Source organism: Polistes fuscatus, unplaced genomic scaffold (genome assembly GCF_010416935.1).
Source record: "Polistes fuscatus isolate 324 unplaced genomic scaffold, CU_Pfus_HIC Scaffold1, whole genome shotgun sequence".
In the NCBI taxonomy this organism is placed as follows: domain Eukaryota; kingdom Metazoa; phylum Arthropoda; class Insecta; order Hymenoptera; family Vespidae; genus Polistes; species Polistes fuscatus.
Genome location: NW_025112997.1, coordinates 18,844,334 through 18,863,637, shown reverse-complemented (window position 1 = coordinate 18,863,637; position 19,304 = coordinate 18,844,334). Strand labels below are relative to the sequence as shown.

Sequence of the window (19,304 nt, the reverse complement as noted above, 5' to 3'; positions counted from 1 at the left end):
TCTCAAATTTCTTTTTTCTTTTTCTTTCTCGTTTCAATATTTTGCTTTTATAATAATAATAATAATAATAATAATAATTAACAATTGACGATTTGTTTTATACTCGTGCGTATGATCTCCTGATATTATATCGTATTTTCATGAATTTAATATATATTCAAATAAAATCTTCTCTCCAAGCGAGAAATAAAATGATAATTAATGACAAAATCACAATTCTATTGGAATAAATTCCAAATTTTCGTCATTTTATAATATACTCAATGTATAACTATTTGTTGATCGATAACTCGAGTTCTAATGGAAAACAAAATGATGCTTTATAACGTACGCTTATTCTAGTTTGCTTTTCACTCGTATAAGACAAGATACGTAAGAAAAAAGTCTGAATATTTCTTTGTCTTAACTCGAGCGCCCTTTTTACCATCGGACTTAACGATTTGCAAACATTCTTCTCTCACAGTTTGTTCTATTCGTTGGATAGTTTTTCTTAGACGTGTTACATCTGAACAAGCCACTGGACAGAGGTAGAAAGAAATGAAAATAAAGCTTTGGTAGAAGAAAGCTCTTGCAAACGAAAAACTTTCACGAACGTTACTGCGAGCCATTGTTAAATTAACTAAACGAAAAAATATGAAGATGAACTTGTTGTTATTAGTAATGATACGTTGTATAAAAAAAAAAAAATAAAGTTTTAAATAATGATCGTTATTTTTTGTTTGTACGATTGATTCTTTTTTGTTTTATTTTTTTTTGTTTTTGTTTTTTAATTTGAATAACAAAACGAAAAAAGGTGTAACACTGTGCCATCTAGTGATCGACTAAACGAAGAATGATTTACATTTCATTTTTATAAATCGTCATAATCGAAAAAACTATTGATCAAGATTATATTTTGTTATTATTTTTCAATAATGTTAATTGTAATGAAAAAAAAATGAATATACGTGCAATTGAATTTGATTTAATCGAATGCGTGGAATAAAATATCTAAAATATATTATTTCGATGCACGAGATAAAAATTTATTTCTACGCTTATTTGTATTAACTTTTTTTTTTATAACATTAATTTTCATGAACTAATTATTTCAAACGCTGTATTAGCAAAGAGGAGAAAATTAGTTTGAAAAAAAGATAAATAGTCCTGATAAGTAGGAACCTAATTTATCAAAGGTGGATCTTTCGAGTATCTATTTAATAAATTTCAACGAGATTTATTAATTGTGATGCCTCACGATCAAATGATCCCACGTAAACGCAATATTTCTATTTATAGAAAAAAATTATTGCAATCAGAGACAGAAAGATTATATCTCTTCTATTTCAAAACAAAAAATAAGTAACTTATCTGTTGTACAACCTTTAAGTTATTTCGATATGAAAACTCTATAATCTATAGATACGAATTAAATGATAAAAAAAAAAATAATCGAATCGAATAAAGAAAGAATCGAATAAAACAAAAATATTTGCATAAATTTCTAATTATTTATTTTTTTTTTTAATAATATTTAATAAATAAAAATAAACTTTCCTTAATTTTTTTTTTTTTTTTGAAAACATTTATAGGCATTGATCGTAAAGAAAAAAAACATGATATTGTTCTTTTAAAACGGAAATGGTTGTTGTGCTGATAATGAACAATGTTTGAAAAATGTTAAACAAATGACGATAATAAAAAAATTAAATATTTTTATATATATAACTTTAATTTTTTAATCATAATTCTAGTAACTTAAGTGATAAATCTATTATTAAAAATCACCCACATTCAATGAAAAGATATAACGATAGCAGCGATAATTTTAATTAATTTTATCTCACTACGTTAGTGAGTCGATATATTTAATAAGTCAATATCTTGATTTTTTTCATGTAATGTATGAATCTATCTTCGTGAAAGATGAGTACCGATAGGAATGACAAAAATCCAAACGTGTAAACGTTTGAGTATCGTTTTTCTAAGAAAAAATAAATCTAATCGAAATGTCAATATAAATTATCAAACGCAAATTAATGTAAAGATTGCATCATCCCTGTAATTATTATTAATTTTTAATTACTTCTATGAAAATAGGGGGGGGGGAGGACAGCAACCTAAATAAAAAATGAAAATATAAATGTATTATAAATATCTCAGAATAACAATCTCAGAATAATTGTTTGTTTTACTTGTGATTTCAGTAAAATAAAATCAAATAATTCGAGCACACCCCTATTTTAATTAATCATTTTGTAAATCGCTCTTTATACAAAAAAGTAAATCATAATTCTTGATTAATACCATTGTAGCGTTAATCTTTAATCACGCGATAAAAAAAATTATCGATACGATGCGTGAGTACTTGACGATCAATTGATATATTTTCATCACTTTTATCATTTTCTGGAAACCCTCAAGTGTAGGATAACTTCCGTACTTTCCAACTTCAACGTCATTGTACTCATTGTATTGATACACTTATTACTTGTCGATATAATTAATCTTGAGAAATCTGAACTGATTTCAAAGCGGATTAATTAGATTAATATCCCACCACAATGACTAGTTGAAAAACGTGTATATATATTGAGGTAAATGCTGACAATCATCAATAATCCTATCACCATGCAGGCCTTCACTACCTTGTTAGTTGTCCTTTTGGCAACCGCCGTTTATGGTGAGTACAACAATCAAATATAAATCAACATATTATCACTTTTTTACAAAAGAATATACATCTCCACAAATATTTTCAATATAAAATTATTATTATTATTTTCATTAAGCAATCATTATTTTTATAATAATGCAATTAAATATATATATTATTTTCTATAAGGCGGTCCAACTGGTCGTGTCGTCGGCGGTACTGATGCACCAGAAGGAAAATATCCATACCAAGTATCATTGAGATCTCCCAGTCATTTCTGTGGTGGTTCAATCATCAGTTCACGTTACGTCCTCACTGCTGCTCACTGTCTTGTCTCGTAAGTATATCTCATTCGTTTAAATTATCTAACGTTTTACAATAAAAACGTTCAACACTTTTACAATAAATATAAATATAACGAATTCGTGTGTGTTAGCAGAGTATTTTAAAATATTGTTATTTTTTGTACTTTTACAGTAAAGTAGCATCACGAGTTACTGTCCATGTTGGTAGCGTTTTATTGAAAGAAGGTGGAGAAGTTTACCAAGCAGAAAAATTGATTGTCAATAAGAATTACAATCCTTACAAACTAGTCAACGATATCGCTCTCCTCCGTGTCTCGAAAGATTTCCAATTCTCAGAATTAGTTCAACCAGTAAAACTACCATCCAATAACGCCGTCAAAGCTGGAGACAGTGTTGTTTTGACCGGTTGGGGAAGAATTTACGTGAGTGATCAACATAAGAACGATACATTTTTTTCATTCTATTTTATCAAAAAAATGATATTTAAATGGGTTTCTTTTTTGTTATAGTTGAATGGACCTATTCCTAATCATCTTCAACAACTTCAATTGGCCGTTGAAAGCCAACAATCTTGCCAAGCAACACACAGAGGAGTAGTTGACAGCCACATCTGTACGTTTACCAAGCATGGTGAAGGTGCTTGTCATGTAAGTATAGTATAACGTTATAAATTTATTTTATGATTATATTACCTCACGCTATTATTATTTCTTTGAAATAATGAAAATCTCATGAATTTATTCTATCTGTACAGGGTGATTCTGGTGGTCCACTTGTTGCCAATGGTGTCCAAGTTGGTATTGTATCTTACGGACACCCATGTGCTGCAGGATACCCAGATGTATTCACAAGAGTCTATTCATTCGTCGATTGGATTCAACAGAACGCAGTATAAACGAAAACCCGAACTATGTATTAACTATCTTTTGTTATCGATAAATAAAATAACGACTTATGATCATTCATAAGAAATCAAATCCCTTTTTTCGACTTAATCTTTTTGTAACGAAACAATGAAATAAATTGACGTTAGTTTACACAAGAAATATTGCATTTGAATAAACATTATACAAAACTACGATTTCTTTTGTTTTCTTATTGATGCTTTCTATAAGATCTAAATTTTTGGCAGAATTATCAACAAAGAGAATTTGAAGATATCTAACATTTTAAATCAAAATAAAGTAGCTCTATAATCTATAATCAACACCTTCTTTTTTATATCTAATGGGTTTACGATATCTGTAAAGCACTACCCAATGAAAAGATCACTAAGAAGATATAAAATAATATTAACACTATAGATTATAAATTAAAATATTTACGTTTTTTCATCTTAAAATATATTCAAATTAAAACGTTGATTAGTTTTAGATAAGTCAACTCGTAAAATTTTATAAATGCTTTATCTATAATAATTATTATATTATATTTTATAATTATTGTTATGATCTCACACACACAGACACACATTGTTTGTTTGTTCGTTATTACCCAAAAACAAACGAAATACAAATCAAACATTATTCATGAGATGAACAAAACTATCAATCTGTGATAAACAATGACCATTACTATTAATAAATAATTATTATTTATTAGTAAAAATAAAGTGTGTTCATTATTTGTTAATAAAATGGAAATACATTAATATATCCACTTTAAATGGAAGCCTAAAAATGAATTTTATTTTCTTATACCTATTGACCTCTTTTTTTTAGTCTACGGAATCTTATCAATAGACCAATATCACATATATGTTATATGCCAGTAATTATGCCAATAAAGTCCAAAATTGAAGTCCACGATAATTTCTAAAATGAAAAATATTCATTTTATGATTTATTTTATATTACAATTATTTATATTTAATAAAACGAATTATGAAATCAATTTTGATAATTTTTGGATTTACAATTAGTCCACTGTTATAATATTCGACAGATATGTGATATTTATTATATTTATATAATATATAATATATTTATACATTAATGAATAATTCCTATAAAAAACAAATAAAAATATATTTATTTATATTCCTTATATCATTTGTGTTTGTAATAAAAGGCACAGTCTTATCAATTACTATGAAGAACTAGGCAAAAATACAAGTAACCTTAAGAAGCTGGATTTCCATGGTTTTTCCAAATGTATATATAGTACATAATATCAACGATGCATTAAGTATACTGCAAACAATTGATTGAGTGATTAGTGAATTAAAAAAAAAGTCTATCAGGGCAATTGCCGATAGCCAATCTAATATATCTTGTCTCAAGAGACACTTAACTTCTTTCTTAAAAGTTCCCCTATTTCAAATTTCAAGTACTACAGTACTTTATTTCATGAATCGTGATCAATGGTATTTTTTAAAATTAATAATAATCACTTTAAATAAATAATAATTTATACAGAATCGCCAAAGTTTCTTAATTTTGTAAATATTAATAAAGATCAAACATTAATTTCACATTCGTTTATTGAGTGTTGGAATTAATTACCATCTGACACTTTCCTTGTATGATTTGTTCAGCACGATATACTTTCCAGCAAACAAGATAATCTCTTGTTACTTTAAATAATGTATAGTAATTGATTACAAGTAATAATGTCATTGATAGTACTTGGTACCATTCTGTTGTGCGTATTAAAATAAATAATTGTGTACCCACAAGCAGAAGTTGAAGACCCAGCAACGAACATAGAAGCATTGTGGGATTATTGAATACAATCTATGTAACAAATAAATTACAAATATATTTAAAATAAACTTATATATATATATATATATACATAGTCCAACGGTCAAATAACATGATCTACAAGCGACAACAAAATAATTCCTAACGAATAAAAGAAAAAACAATTGAATAAAATTTTGTCGATTCAAATCCAATATGAATAATTCTTCCCAGTTCACATTTAATTTTGAATAGGATACAAGTTGAACTTTTTCTGGACACCCTATATATATTTTCTAAATAATTGAATAAAAAGTCATGAAAAATAATAATAATAAGTACTTACATGATACCTATAATGACTTCGGTTTCCTGGTTCTGCAGCAGTGCAAAGACCCTCCGAACGATATGTTTCTTTTTTATATTTTACAATCGACCCGTGTGGCCATAAAATACCATCGTTCCATACTTGCACGTATATGGTGTTATTACGATTCTCAATTTTCACCCAACGCCCTAAATGAAGCGCTGCTCTATGTAATACATCGCAATACCTAAATTTAATGATTGAACATAACATGAAAATACTAATACGTCTAATAAAAAAAAAAAGTTCATTATTATTTTATATACCTTACTGGATAAGCTTGCGCTAAATGAGCACTTATTCTTCCAAGCCAAAATAACACAACATATTGCAATACCCATTGCACATTGAAATGTAAGGATTGTGGTACAAATATAATAGGAGCGATACCGCAGATATAAGCGGTAGTACTTGATGCAAATAATGCTAATTTTAATCTATAATTAAAGTCTGAACTAAAGGTAGCAACTTCGGCTCTGATTGCTGATGCACTTAACGAACAATTGTGTAAAGGAGTATCTATAAAAATATTGACAAATTTGACAGTCTTATCAATAAAACTATCTCAATTTAAGGTATCAAATAATATACCCAACAAATATTTCATTCTTTTATCTTCTTTAATGTGTCGAGGTGCCGCTGACAAATCAAAGAATGGTGATATACTCATACGAAACGAAAGAAAATACACAATTATACTGCTGAAAATAAACAATTATACATATGTAGTGCGTATCATAGAAAATGATTAAAAATATAGCTATGAATGATACTCACGGATAAGATAAATAGAAAAGTCTCATAGGATTGTATCTTTCTGCCATATGATATAAACACCAAAGTAATATGCTCATAACTATAAATAATAGAGTTATCCTAAAATATAAAATATTCCTTAGATATTTAACATAACAACAATTATACATATACTATATTCGATTTGTTATATTATACCTCATTAATTTTTGAGCTATGTGAAACCAACGAGTTGGGGATGAAAAATCAACTAATTGTTTTAATAATGTATAAACAAATCTCCGTGCTACCATAGTAATAATAAATATGAGAAGATAAGGATCTATGAGATAAAAATTCTGAAACAATGTACACATAAAGTATTGTAATTATAACAAGATTATAAGAACCAAACGTACATGAATATACCATAATTATTGTATATGTAATATATTTACTGGACTGTGAAAGAATGAAATATATTTAATCAAAGTAGCGTACCATGCTATATGAATTATACGAATGAGATAACCACCAGACTGTTCTATACAGATTTAATAATTGTAAACATGCTGCAATAATTGACACGACTAATGACAAGGCTTCAAATGTTAATGGTCCATCTACTGGTACCAATGGAATAGGTACATGTTTTGGTGCCAACAGCTTTCCATAGTTATCATCTAATTTTTTGTCATCTCCACCACTTCCAAGTACTCTATCTCCGCTATTACTTCTTCCAGTGGATGAAGCAAGATTAAATTGTGATTTACTAGTCGGAGCACTCCGACCACTGGCATTACGTCGTCCACTAGGCATAATAAAAAAAGCTCACATGTCAAACATTTTATATATCTGAAATAATAGTAAACCCAAATATTAAATTTAATAAAAAAAAGAGTTTTATTAAATTTATATTAATATTGAATCTAAATTCTTATTTGATAGATATATATATACATAAACATTAAGTTTAAGAACATTAAAAATATAAACAAATTTTTTCTTCTTACTATTTTTATGTATTTTCCAATAAATGTTTATTTATTAAAATATTTTGCCAAAACATCAGTTTTTTCCTTTTTAAATAACTAACAACATTCGTTATTAATTTATCGTTTAACGTTGTCTGTTTTGTTATTTACGTTAATCATTGAATATTTAATACAAAGACTAACTAAGGATAATAATCACAAACAAAAACTAACATAGATAGACATATAGAATATATGATTTCTTATTAAAGTTATGGTCATGTGCAGTTAGGTGACGCTGAAATCTAAAAGATGTAGGGGAAGTTGTTTATGTTAGAATGTAAGGACTGATTATTGAATGGTGCTTTATAAGATGAATCTTTTTCTTATATATAACAGTAATACAATATATTTGTCTTTATAGTATAAAAATTCACGTTTTCACATACAGTTATTATTTAGGAACAAGTCAGCTTTTTTTAAACGCTTTTTTAATTTGGACTTGAACTACTTTTAATTTAGAGTGTAAGCTATCTTACCAATTTACCTGTTACATAACAGGGATTTTTGTAGACTGATAACATGCAGCTTCTAAGCTAAGTTCACGTTGCTTCCAAAACTAGTACATTGGAAATCTTATAGTATCTATACTTACTGATATATTAAGAAAGCAGACAAAGAGATTGGATATACCTTGTAATGGATCCATGGATGAATCTCAAAGTGACTGGTAACAGTAGTCACAATTATTTTATGATACTAATTAAGAATGGAAGATTATTACCATATTCACTCTGTCAATCAAACTTGTCATATTTAATTAATTATTAATATTAAAACAAGTAATTACAGAAGTACTGTGCAATATTGGTTTTTAATTTCAAGGAACATTTATTAAGTGAAAGTGTGAGTAGTTTTCATGTATGCCCCTTTATTACACTTATGTTTTACTTAATATCCTTCTGTTAATGATATTAAAATATATTTGATTTCAAGCATCATAAATATATTCATTTATATATATATACATATATATATAAATATATATATATATATATATATAGATGTAATAAATTACTATCAAATTGAAATGTCAAAAAAATATAATTTATGAATATGTATTTACAGATGTTTAGTCCTGTACCAATTAAGTACGAATATGTAGGAGGAGAAGATGTTAGCAGAAGTGGTAGGATCGATACTTCAGATAGTTCTAAATATCCTTTGTTTCTCAATCAAGATCCTGAGTGCAGGTATCGTCAGTTACCACAATTTTGGGATTATGCACAATCCTCTGCAAGTATTCCTCAAAAAGAAGAAGCTTACAACTGTCAGGATCTACTTCAAGCACAAGTAAATAATCATTATAATTGTAAAGGATATTTACTATTATATTCCACACTATGTAATAATGACTATTTATTTTTTTCTTCTAAAACTAAGAATTTGACTGAACTTATATGATATGATAAAAGAATTTATTTGACTTGGAAACATATATAATTTATGTTACATCAAGTTCATGGTGTTAAGATCATGTCAACATATTAACATTTATTTTTCAATGATTCTTAAAAGAGCTGGTTGTTATGTTGATATTATTAGAAAAGATATAGAAAAAACAAACGTAATATTATTTTAGGAAACAGGTTCTTTAACATATGTGAAAGATTACTTTCATCATGGCATATTATTTCAACTTAATCAACATCAAGAAGAGGCTGCTACACAAACTCAATTTTCTGAACAGAGCCAACAGAATTTGGCAGATGAAGCGCAATCAACGCAAGGATTACAATATGCGCAGCAATCTAAAAGTGTGAATCAAACTTCGGCAACTGTGCAAGCAATTCCCTCAATAAGACATAATCGTCCGGGAAGACCTCCGAAGAGTTCTTCTGAAACTACAGTGACAAAAAAATTAAAGTGTCAGTGTGAAATTTGTTTTAAAGAATTTGGGCACAAGAGTAATTTATTCATTCACATGAGAACTCATAACGGGGAAAGACCGTATAAATGTAATCAGTGTGAGAAATGCTTTACTCATAGTGGAAATTTAGCAATACATATGAGGACTCACTCAGGTGAAAGGCCATATGGTTGTCAAGTATGTGGTAAAATGTTTAGTCACAGTGGAAATTTATCTACACACTTGCGTACTCATTCTGGAGTAAAACCATACAAATGTTCTGTATGTGGTAAAGAATTCCGACATAGTGGGAATTTATCAATACATGAAAGGATACATTCTGGTATTAAGCCATTTCAATGTAAAGTCTGTGGTAAAGATTTTTATCACAGTGGAAACTTAACAACTCATATGAAAAAGCATACAGTAAACGTTAGCGCGAATGTTGAAATTTGTGACAATGGTACAAAGCAAATGCAAAATACAAAAGATCATGATGATGTTCCTCATTCAAATTCACTAAATAATGTAGCATTGACTTCACCAATAAGTGATATTGAAATAATTCATAATACAGTTAATACAGTTAATCCGGTTCCTGTAAAAAATGAATGTATTGATGAGCCTAGATCAGATAATGCTATAATATCAAAACCAACGACTACTTAAGTTTCTTTTTTTTTTTTTTTTTTTTTTTCCTTTTTTTTTTTTTTCTTTTTTTTTTAAAGAAAACATTATCATTATAATCATATAAGAACTCTCAGTAGAAAAGTATATATATAAATATAAATATATATATAATTTTAATGGAAAGCTCAGTTAAAAAAGTATCCATACACGAGGTGTGTCCAAAAAGTAATTAGGCTAGTTCATTAAACATGTTTTTGTTATTTGATGAGAAATGTACATTATCTTCTTCAAAGTAGTTTCCTTTATAAGCTCTCTATTGTCATAGGTATTCTTCCTACACTTAGAAACAATGCCACAAAAAAAATAATCATTTTCTACCATTTAAAAATGCTTTAAGCAACCTAAAAACTGGTGTCCCTGATAAAGTTTGATCTCTGCAAGTCAGTTTCAAATTATTAAGCGTTTTTATTGCATTATTTAATTCGAATTTAATTGCTGGATATGAGTTGAAATTAGAAGATAAAATAGAGATATAAATTTCAAACAGTGACCGACATTTATAAAATGTCGCCGATATCTAAGAATCGAAATAAGTTTCATTACTTTTTAGACACACCTCATATAATATATGATTTTAACAGAAAAATTTTTTATATTATTATAAAAGTACATTTTTATAAATATTTGAAAAGTATTGTAATATGAAATCTTTTTTAAAATGTATATTTATGACAATGATGATTAATGAGAACTATTCTATAAATTTTTACGTTTTATCTAATTTTAACTTATATATTACTAATTGCAGATATAATGGTATATATCTCTAATTATCTAAGAATAAACTTTTGTAAAGCATTTCTTTTATAAAATATTTATTTATGTTAAATATAACATTCACAAAATTTCTTATAAAAGATATAAGTAATGCTTTGCCTAACATGTGTATAAAAGTTAACAAGAATTGTAATTTCATATGTTTGCACATATAAAACAAAACAATTTAATAAATAGTATAATATGCGATGTATTACTGTGCAAGATTTCAATTTTCACATTAGATACATTCTTGAAATAAATAATCATTTTGATTAAGTATTATGTTTTCAATCTGCACAAATTCACTATAAATCTTTAAATATGATTAAAAAATTAATACAATAATAAAGAACTGAACATGAATAATATAGTTAAAAAGTAAAATATTTGTAATCTATGTTAGCATAATTACGGTATATAACTTCCTTAATAATTGTTGGCCTATAAGTTAAATTGTCAATAAAATCATTGGTATAGACTAGGTATAATGTAAATAAACAATTTTTCATACATTATAATGCATTTAATAAAAATTAATATTATTATTTGGTAATATTAAATGTGGACATTAACGTACCACATTTAATGGCACGGTCATATTTCGTGGTAAACGAGTTGTAATAGCTTCTGCTATATCTTCTGAGGCTTGATGCCAAGAGTACTTTCCAATAATGGGTACTTCTTCCACTGGTAACTTAAAAGATACTAATAAGGTCAAACAAAGACCATCTCCATCATGATTTCCACTAAACTCCACCATTAATAATCCATGTGGTTTGTGTGGTGCCACGTCTGTTCCAAAGATTTCCTACATACATAATTAATGATTCTTTGCTAAGCTAAATATGTATATACATATATATATATATATGCAGGATGATTATAGAAACTTGGACGGAATACTGCTTTTTTCTAAGTGAAAATAAAACAAAAATAGAAAAGGAAAATATTTCACGGTATCCTGAATTCTAACTTTCTATGACCTTAGTATTTTTTACACGTGTGTAGATGTACTCGCCCCGGTGCAATTGCATATTTTTTAAAATGCATCTATACTTGTCTATTTCATAAATTTCTTTTGCTTATTCTATGTATACAAGTATAAAAGTAGATGCTAAGATAGAGAGAAAACTGAAATTATATTTATTCTAGATATATATTTAAATTCAACACTTACAGTCATAAAGTTATGCAAGGTGGAAAGAAGACTACGATTAGGATTGATTTCACAAACAGGCAAATGAAGCAATCCTGTATCCAATGTAACCATGTGTAATTTGTTCCTGTGAATATATAATTTTTAAAATGCTAAAAAATGTTTAAGATATTTGCCATTAGTTTTACATAATGTAAAATCCACAATTGTTGAATAATATTATAGAAATATACTAAATACTTATCAATTTTGAATAGCAATTATATTGTATGTGTAAAAAAAACATCTTTAAACATTTATAAAAGATCTATGTAGTTACAAAAATATTTTTATAAGATTGTAATAGTTCTCGATTAATATTTTGTTTAATTATATTATTTTTCATTAGTATTTGCAAGTAGCACAAATATTTATGACTAATATATTAATACCGATAGTTAATCTTTTTATATGAAAAAGCATATGATAGGATAACGATTAGTATAATTAAAGGAATAATAATAAAGATTCATTAAAAAGCATGCAAACAAAACATCGCATTAACAGTAAAGAATAATTTAAGTAAAGATATATAATAGATAAAAATGAGGATGTGCCATGCGATTTGGGTGTACCATTTAGTAATTGCAGATCAAAATGAAAACATTCTTAACCTAAGTGCGGATATATATACATGTGTGTATATTACGTTCAATCCAATTAATCCATTGTCCACATTCACAGTCATAATTGGAAGATCTTCTTCATGTTAAAAAAACTATCACCATTGATTCTACTTAAACTGAAAGTGTGATTACTAAATGAACAAAAAGCATAGCAGTGATATATTTATAAATGAATATACTTTGACAATTGTTTAACTTGTTAAATAATAATAGACTTACGTTGCTCTTTTTTTAGCAGTAATTATTATTTGTAATAACAATTTGGAAAGTGGTTTCGATAACGGCATTACATAAGGATGCTTTGGACCGGTCTTATTTTGAATATAATTTTTGCCTCTTTCTATTAATGGAATAATATCATTAGATCTAAGTGGTAACTCTTCTACGTTATGTATCCAACGCGCTTGCAATGATTCTTCGTTAGCTTCATCCGATGTTTTTATATTACCACCAGATATATCACCTGTAAATACAAAGCGAAACCACGAACCGCTTGCACATTCCACTAATATTAATGTTTTAGGTTCTATTATAAGTCCAGTTTCCTCTAAAACTTCTCTTTTCACAGCATCTATTAAATTTTCATTACGTTCAACTCGACCAGCAGGTAAATACCATTTGCCACTACAAGAAGCCTTCGCTTCTTGCATCATTAATACTTCATTTTTATCATTTATAACTATGGCAGCTACAATATATGTCACAGTTTTTTGACATATTGGTACATAATTTGTATCTGTAGTGGTGTAGACAGTTTTTCCATCTAAAGTAAATACATTCAAATAAATCAATATTTTATGCAACAATTTCTAATATGTTTTACTTATAATAAAAAAGTCATTTTCTCATAACTTTCTGTAAAGTTTATAATTTAATAAAATAAAGTACATGTATTATAGAAAAAAATAATTAATTTTACTTTTATATTATTCATATAAGTAGGGGGGATATATTAATAATTATTTAATTATTATATATTTCTAAATTAGAATTGATAAATTTTTTGAATATTACATACCATCCGCTTCATGTTGAACGGCATGTGCGATATACGTGTCATCATTTAAATTTTGTCCAGCAAGCAATAATCGAATTTGTTCCTCGAGTTTTTCAGACATTTTATATTTGTTTAGTAAATATTTAAATATATTTATAAGAAATACGGTGATTGGTAACTAAGATATATTAATATTATTAATTTGGATACACCCTTGGTGCCATTGCCTCGATTTTTTAAGGTTGTAAACAAAGTGAAAGGTGACAGAGAAGAATGTGATGAAGTTCCATGAATTCTTGACCTAATAGTTTAGAAGAGAAATTCCCTACAAGAATTAGGCATAGGCAAAACACAGCATAAAAATGACCTATGAAACATGTCTGAACGTTGTGTTGACATTATTTATCAGGCTAGTAAACTTTTCATATAAAGTTGAATAAAATGTTGTAAATTTTAACAAGTAGGATGTAATTATTTTAAACTGTCTTGATATAAAATTTATATTTAATTATAAAAAAAAAAAGCAAAATATTTAATAAACCGAAAAATGGATGCTTTAAATGTGTTTATTGTAATTGCTCTTATATATTGTTCCTTATTCTTTTTCGACACAGTTTTCAAGGTAGAGTATATAAATATATTATTATACATTAGCGAAATATTTAAATAAAATTTGTGCACAATTCATATATTAATATACGTTTGTTTAGACCTGTTCACATTTTCCATATATATATTTTTTGAAAAATACTGGATTAGAAGTTCACTTAATGCGAATAAAATGGTTTACTACTGTATTCAATCGAAAAATAATCAAATGGGGTATGGATCGGTCCAAATTTTGGACGGCATGGTTCAATACCGGAGTCATTATAAGTATTATTATTTTACCAATTGTAATGATTGCAATTTTAAGAGCAACATTTAATATATGGGCTGCTGGACCATCTGCGGATACTAAAAATTCAGCTGTTTTATTAGAACCAATGGTATTATAAAAATTTTATTTCGTATTACTATTCATGTTTATGCATAATTGTAATTTTGTTTTTTAATTATAGTTGCCTGGAGTTGATATACCATTCAATGAACTTGGATATTATACAATAACGTTAGCAATTTGCACTATAGTACATGAACTTGGTCATGCGTTAGCTGCAGTCAGAGAAGATGTACAGTTATATGGCGTAGGAATGTTATTAGTTTTTACTATACCAGTAGCTTATGTCAACATAAATAATGAACAATTTGAATCGTTACCACTACGTAATCGATTGAGAATTACGTGTGCTGGAGTCTGGCATAATATAATTCTTGCAGCTTTAGCTGCAGCAATTCTTGTGCTTTCGACATGGTTCTGGGCTCCTCTTTATAATATCAATAGTGGAGTTTATATTAAAAGTATTTCATCTGTGAGTAAACAAAAAATTAAGAGATGAATATACAGATGTTAGAACTTTGCATAACTAATTATTTCATCTGTAGAATTCACCTTTAAGAGGCCAAACAGGTCTTTTAGAATATGATATAATATATAAGATAAATAACTGTCCTGTTAAAGACAGCGAAGACTGGTATCAGTGTATATTAAATACTATTCATCGACCTGCTCCTGGATATTGTGTTAAACAATCTTTTATTCAGGTTATACAAGAATATTTAACAATATAAACAAGTTAATTTTTGCTTACTAATAAGTTTGGTTTCATTTAGGAATATGATGAATCGGTACCACCTATACAAAAGAATAATGGAGTAGTAAATTGCTGTACTTTGGATAGCGAGACAATGGGAAGTTTATGTTTTGAATACATCGAAGGGCCACAGGGTGCTCCTCTTCATTTACCACCACATTCCTGTCTTCCAGCAAGAGCTATGATTAATCAGTCTCAAAATTATTGCCAAGCAAGCCACGAGTGTTCCTCTCAAGACACACATTGTATAAAACCTTCTTTAGATAATGTAACTAAGGTATGTAAACATTTAGTTTATTATAAATTTTGCAAAAAATATTCCATGCTTTAATGTTTTTACAATACTTTTACAGATTGTACAAATAAAACGTAAGATAGGAAAAGATGTGTTGTTTTTTGGACATCCAGCTGATATTTACAGAACAGTTGATGTATCAGATTGGGTTCCTAAATACAGTTTTTTAAAGCCTAGCATTCCTGAATCTCTAGTCCTACTTTGTAAATATATCACAATGTTTTCAGCTGGATTGGCTGTTATTAATATAGTACCTTGTTTCTTGTTTGATGGTCAGTATATTATAAACATACTTGTTCTTTATATATCGAATATAATACCTTATAATAGAAATATTAGAGAAGCATTAACCCTTACAATAACAAGTATAGGTACCATACTTCTTAGCATAAATATAGTGTATTTACTTATTAATAAATATTATTATAATTTGTAACAATTTAATCTTTTTATAATATTGGCGGTAAGGAAGTAAGAGAAATTTATGCATATTTTGCATTTGCATTGTATTTTCTTAAGATATCGGCTATTGTAAAAATGTTATATATATTATTTTATAGTACACTTAGCCATTGAATTACACGATATTCGAATTGCACGATTTCGGTTTAACACCGTTCAAGAAATGTAAACAATTTACAAAGCACTTGCACTTCAACTTAATACAGTTAGATAAATGTAATAATTACATTCTACTTTTTTTACAACATCAGAACGACCAAATGGGTACTAAAATAACAGTCAATTTTTTCCAAAAAGTTTTAATAAAGAAATAGCTAGACAAAAAATAATTAAGAAGAAAAAGAATTGAAGACGAAATATACTATTTCATATGGATTTGTTATATTTATTATATATTTTAAATGTAAAATGTGGATTCGAATTGCACGATTTCAATTTACATGGCATTTTAAGAAAACCAATCTACCGTGTAAATCGAAGGCTAGGTGTACTTAAAAAGCAATAGCAAACGTTCCTTATAAATATGACATAATCTAACAATCGCTATCGTTTCGCTGCTGCATCTGCGTCTAATGCTGGAAAAATTTGAAATATAATTTAGTTAAAAGAATTTGGTAAAGCCAGTTAATTAATTAATTAATTAATTCATTCATTCATTCATTCATTCACTTACTTTTACCATCACACGCAACTATTTTTACTTTATCCACTATAGCAATTTCCTGCACCTCTCGAAACTCAACGTCATTAAGCATAAATGTCCAAACATTATCACAAAATCTATAAGTATTTAATTTTCCTGCCTAAAATATCAAAAAAATTCTTCATGTACACTATTATATTTTCATAAAAAATACAATAGTCATCATAACAATTTCATTACCTTAAATGTGAGTCGTGATTTAACTCTAGTAGCAAGTGCTTGATTGATTGCTTTGTCAAATTGTAATAATACCTTTATGGCAAGTTGTGGTGTAATTTGTCCATACTAAAACAATGTCTTTATTATTACATTTGCTATTTAAACTTATGTTTTTTTTATATCTTTAATTGTAAAATATATATTGAATCACAGGAGTATTCTGGAACATTCTCAGATAACAGCAATTTTTACTTGTTTGTATTTAGAGAAATATTCAAGTGGAGTGCATTAAAAAATTAGTTCACAGTACGTCCAATCGTCTTAAAAGTAATATACAATGTAAAAGATTGCCTATCAAGTATTAGTTAAAAAAAAATTAATTATATTTTCATTATATCTTGTGTAAGTACGAATACTCTTGTAAAATTGCATTTCTCTAACAATAAAATTTTTTTTTTTATAATAAAATGTATATCAATTGTTTAAAATTAACAATGTAGGAGTTTGAATACTCCTATAACTTACTGCATATACAAAAAATATTACAAAGATAACAAATTATCTTATTACACCTAACCTCAAAAATAGATAATGTTTTACTTATAATAACCTGAATCAATTCGTCAAGACTTTCTTGTAACGTATTTCCTAAGGTTGTATTTCGATACAACTGATAAGACATTTTCTTTTAAATTATGTTTAATACAATATAAATCTAAAAAATATCTTTATTGAGAAGACAACGTAAACCAGACTATTTGTTGACACTACAAGAACTTAAGAGTCTATGACGCATGATTCTTGTTCCCAACTGTTCCCAACTATAGTTTTTAGTAATAATAGAAACCGTTTAAAATTCTAGGCTTTACAGTGCAAGAAATATGTGCATTACCAACAGAGGGCGTTTAAGCGTAACTGACCAATCATATTACGATTAAACTACCAATAGAGGTGTCCAACAAAAAGAACTAAACATACATGTAATGTGATAAATGCAAGTGCATCAATGTAAAATAACCAATGAGAGTGCAACTTACTAGAAAGAAGAAAAAGGAGGGAAAAACAAAGTAAAACTGTTTCCTAATATCACTCGAGACGTATAAATTTAGTGATGATTTGCGAACAAAAAATTAATTAAAATCGTGGTGTGGAATGTTATTTTTTAGCCTATATCTTATATTTAAAAAATAGTAAAACATTTGTTGCAACACATACACTCCATAATTTTCTCACACGCAGTCAGAATACATGGAAATCCGTCCAAAAATTAAATTACTCAAGTGTTTGTGAATTTATTTAAATAATTATAACCAGAAGCTTGCACCGATTCGGACTTTTCATTCTCGTTATGATTCAGCATTGGAGGAATTTTAAATGTCTTTACTTACTATTTAAGAAGTTCTACGATGGCTCCATAATACACCTAATTCAAAGCAAATACTGTAGTTGCATTAATCGGAGAGTTTCTTGTTTTTCTTTTGAAGAAAATTCATCAAAGAATTCATTCCACTTCTTTGAAAAGGAAACAAATTCATTGTTACATCTGTAACAAAAAATTAAACATAACGAAAAGTTATCTGCAACAGTGATACAAAATCAAATAAAATATAATAGAATAAAATTTAAAGAAAAGTGAACACTTACAATGCATTCTAATGGGTTGAAGATCAATGGCACCGTGATGATGCATTTCACGTGAATCTAATAACGCGTTATAAACGAATATAAGAAACTATAAATAAGTTTCTTATCGCGACCGAAATTTTTTTATACCGCGAATAACATTGATTCTAATTTGCATTTGATTTTAATTTATTACTCGCCCGATCACTGATTCTACGATTTATTTAAAGACTGATTTGCACACAATTGAAACAAATAAAATTCACACATTATTTTAATTTCGAAACGCGGTAAATTTTAAATCTTCATTGATGCACTAACTCTAATACGCGAACAACAGTCTGTGCGACTGTTAAAAGATAAAAATACAACTTTGATCGAACAAATTCTAATGCAATTACTGCTTTGCTCGCAGTTAATTTAATATATAAATTTCAAAAATATTTCGCGAAACGCGATGAAATTTAAATTAACGAACGAACGTGCTTCTAA

The 19,304-nt window shown here is 27.5% G+C and overlaps 6 protein-coding genes across 9 annotated transcripts; 3 read left to right on the top strand and 3 right to left on the bottom strand.

The window, feature by feature from the left end:
• The first annotated feature begins 2,592 nt into the window (after positions 1–2,592).
• Positions 2,593–3,982, top strand: LOC122513508 (chymotrypsin-2-like). The gene is made up of 5 exons (XM_043629908.1): positions 2,593–2,662; positions 2,825–2,972; positions 3,113–3,362; positions 3,450–3,587; positions 3,695–3,982. The coding sequence occupies exons 1-5, from the start codon at positions 2,611–2,613 to the stop codon at positions 3,833–3,835; spliced, it is 729 nt and encodes a 242-aa protein (XP_043485843.1). The 5' UTR covers positions 2,593–2,610; the 3' UTR covers positions 3,836–3,982.
• A 624-nt stretch (positions 3,983–4,606) lies between these two features.
• LOC122513478 (transmembrane protein 39A) lies at positions 4,607–7,779 on the bottom strand. 3 transcript variants are annotated; one of them, XM_043629863.1, is made up of 9 exons: positions 7,740–7,779; positions 7,228–7,581; positions 6,946–7,085; positions 6,769–6,867; positions 6,583–6,692; positions 6,258–6,510; positions 5,971–6,178; positions 5,445–5,675; positions 4,607–4,754 (listed from the first exon to the last, which is right to left on the bottom strand). In XM_043629863.1, exons 2-9 carry the CDS (start codon positions 7,543–7,545, stop codon positions 4,701–4,703), a joined length of 1,413 nt encoding a protein of 470 aa, XP_043485798.1. In that variant the 5' UTR covers positions 7,546–7,581; positions 7,740–7,779; the 3' UTR covers positions 4,607–4,700. The 3 variants fall into 3 exon arrangements, with proteins under 3 accessions (XP_043485798.1, XP_043485808.1, XP_043485814.1); XM_043629873.1 differs by having other exon boundaries at positions 6,583–6,689; XM_043629879.1 differs by lacking the exon at positions 4,607–4,754 and having other exon boundaries at positions 5,405–5,675.
• Positions 7,780–8,006: 227 nt separating this feature from the next.
• LOC122513496 (zinc finger protein 180-like) lies at positions 8,007–10,325 on the top strand. 2 transcript variants are annotated; one of them, XM_043629898.1, is made up of 3 exons: positions 8,007–8,606; positions 8,829–9,053; positions 9,343–10,325. In XM_043629898.1, the coding sequence occupies exons 2-3, from the start codon at positions 8,829–8,831 to the stop codon at positions 10,276–10,278; spliced, it is 1,161 nt and encodes a 386-aa protein (XP_043485833.1). In that variant the 5' UTR covers positions 8,007–8,606; the 3' UTR covers positions 10,279–10,325. The 2 variants fall into 2 exon arrangements, with proteins under 2 accessions (XP_043485833.1, XP_043485823.1); XM_043629888.1 differs by lacking the exon at positions 8,007–8,606 and having other exon boundaries at positions 8,811–9,053.
• A 1,198-nt stretch (positions 10,326–11,523) lies between these two features.
• LOC122513465 (8-oxo-dGDP phosphatase NUDT18) lies at positions 11,524–14,168 on the bottom strand. The gene is made up of 4 exons (XM_043629839.1): positions 13,898–14,168; positions 13,099–13,642; positions 12,236–12,341; positions 11,524–11,866 (listed from the first exon to the last, which is right to left on the bottom strand). Exons 1-4 carry the CDS (start codon positions 13,995–13,997, stop codon positions 11,627–11,629), a joined length of 990 nt encoding a protein of 329 aa, XP_043485774.1. The 5' UTR covers positions 13,998–14,168; the 3' UTR covers positions 11,524–11,626.
• A 178-nt stretch (positions 14,169–14,346) lies between these two features.
• Positions 14,347–16,937, top strand: LOC122513459 (membrane-bound transcription factor site-2 protease). The gene is made up of 6 exons (XM_043629825.1): positions 14,347–14,498; positions 14,587–14,865; positions 14,938–15,288; positions 15,362–15,520; positions 15,590–15,847; positions 15,924–16,937. Exons 1-6 carry the CDS (start codon positions 14,424–14,426, stop codon positions 16,299–16,301), a joined length of 1,500 nt encoding a protein of 499 aa, XP_043485760.1. The 5' UTR covers positions 14,347–14,423; the 3' UTR covers positions 16,302–16,937.
• LOC122513472 (transcription initiation factor IIA subunit 2) lies at positions 16,355–17,995 on the bottom strand. The gene is made up of 4 exons (XM_043629851.1): positions 17,800–17,995; positions 17,211–17,315; positions 17,001–17,130; positions 16,355–16,902 (listed from the first exon to the last, which is right to left on the bottom strand). The coding sequence occupies exons 1-4, from the start codon at positions 17,869–17,871 to the stop codon at positions 16,871–16,873; spliced, it is 339 nt and encodes a 112-aa protein (XP_043485786.1). The 5' UTR covers positions 17,872–17,995; the 3' UTR covers positions 16,355–16,870.
• Positions 17,996–19,304: the final 1,309 nt, after the last annotated feature.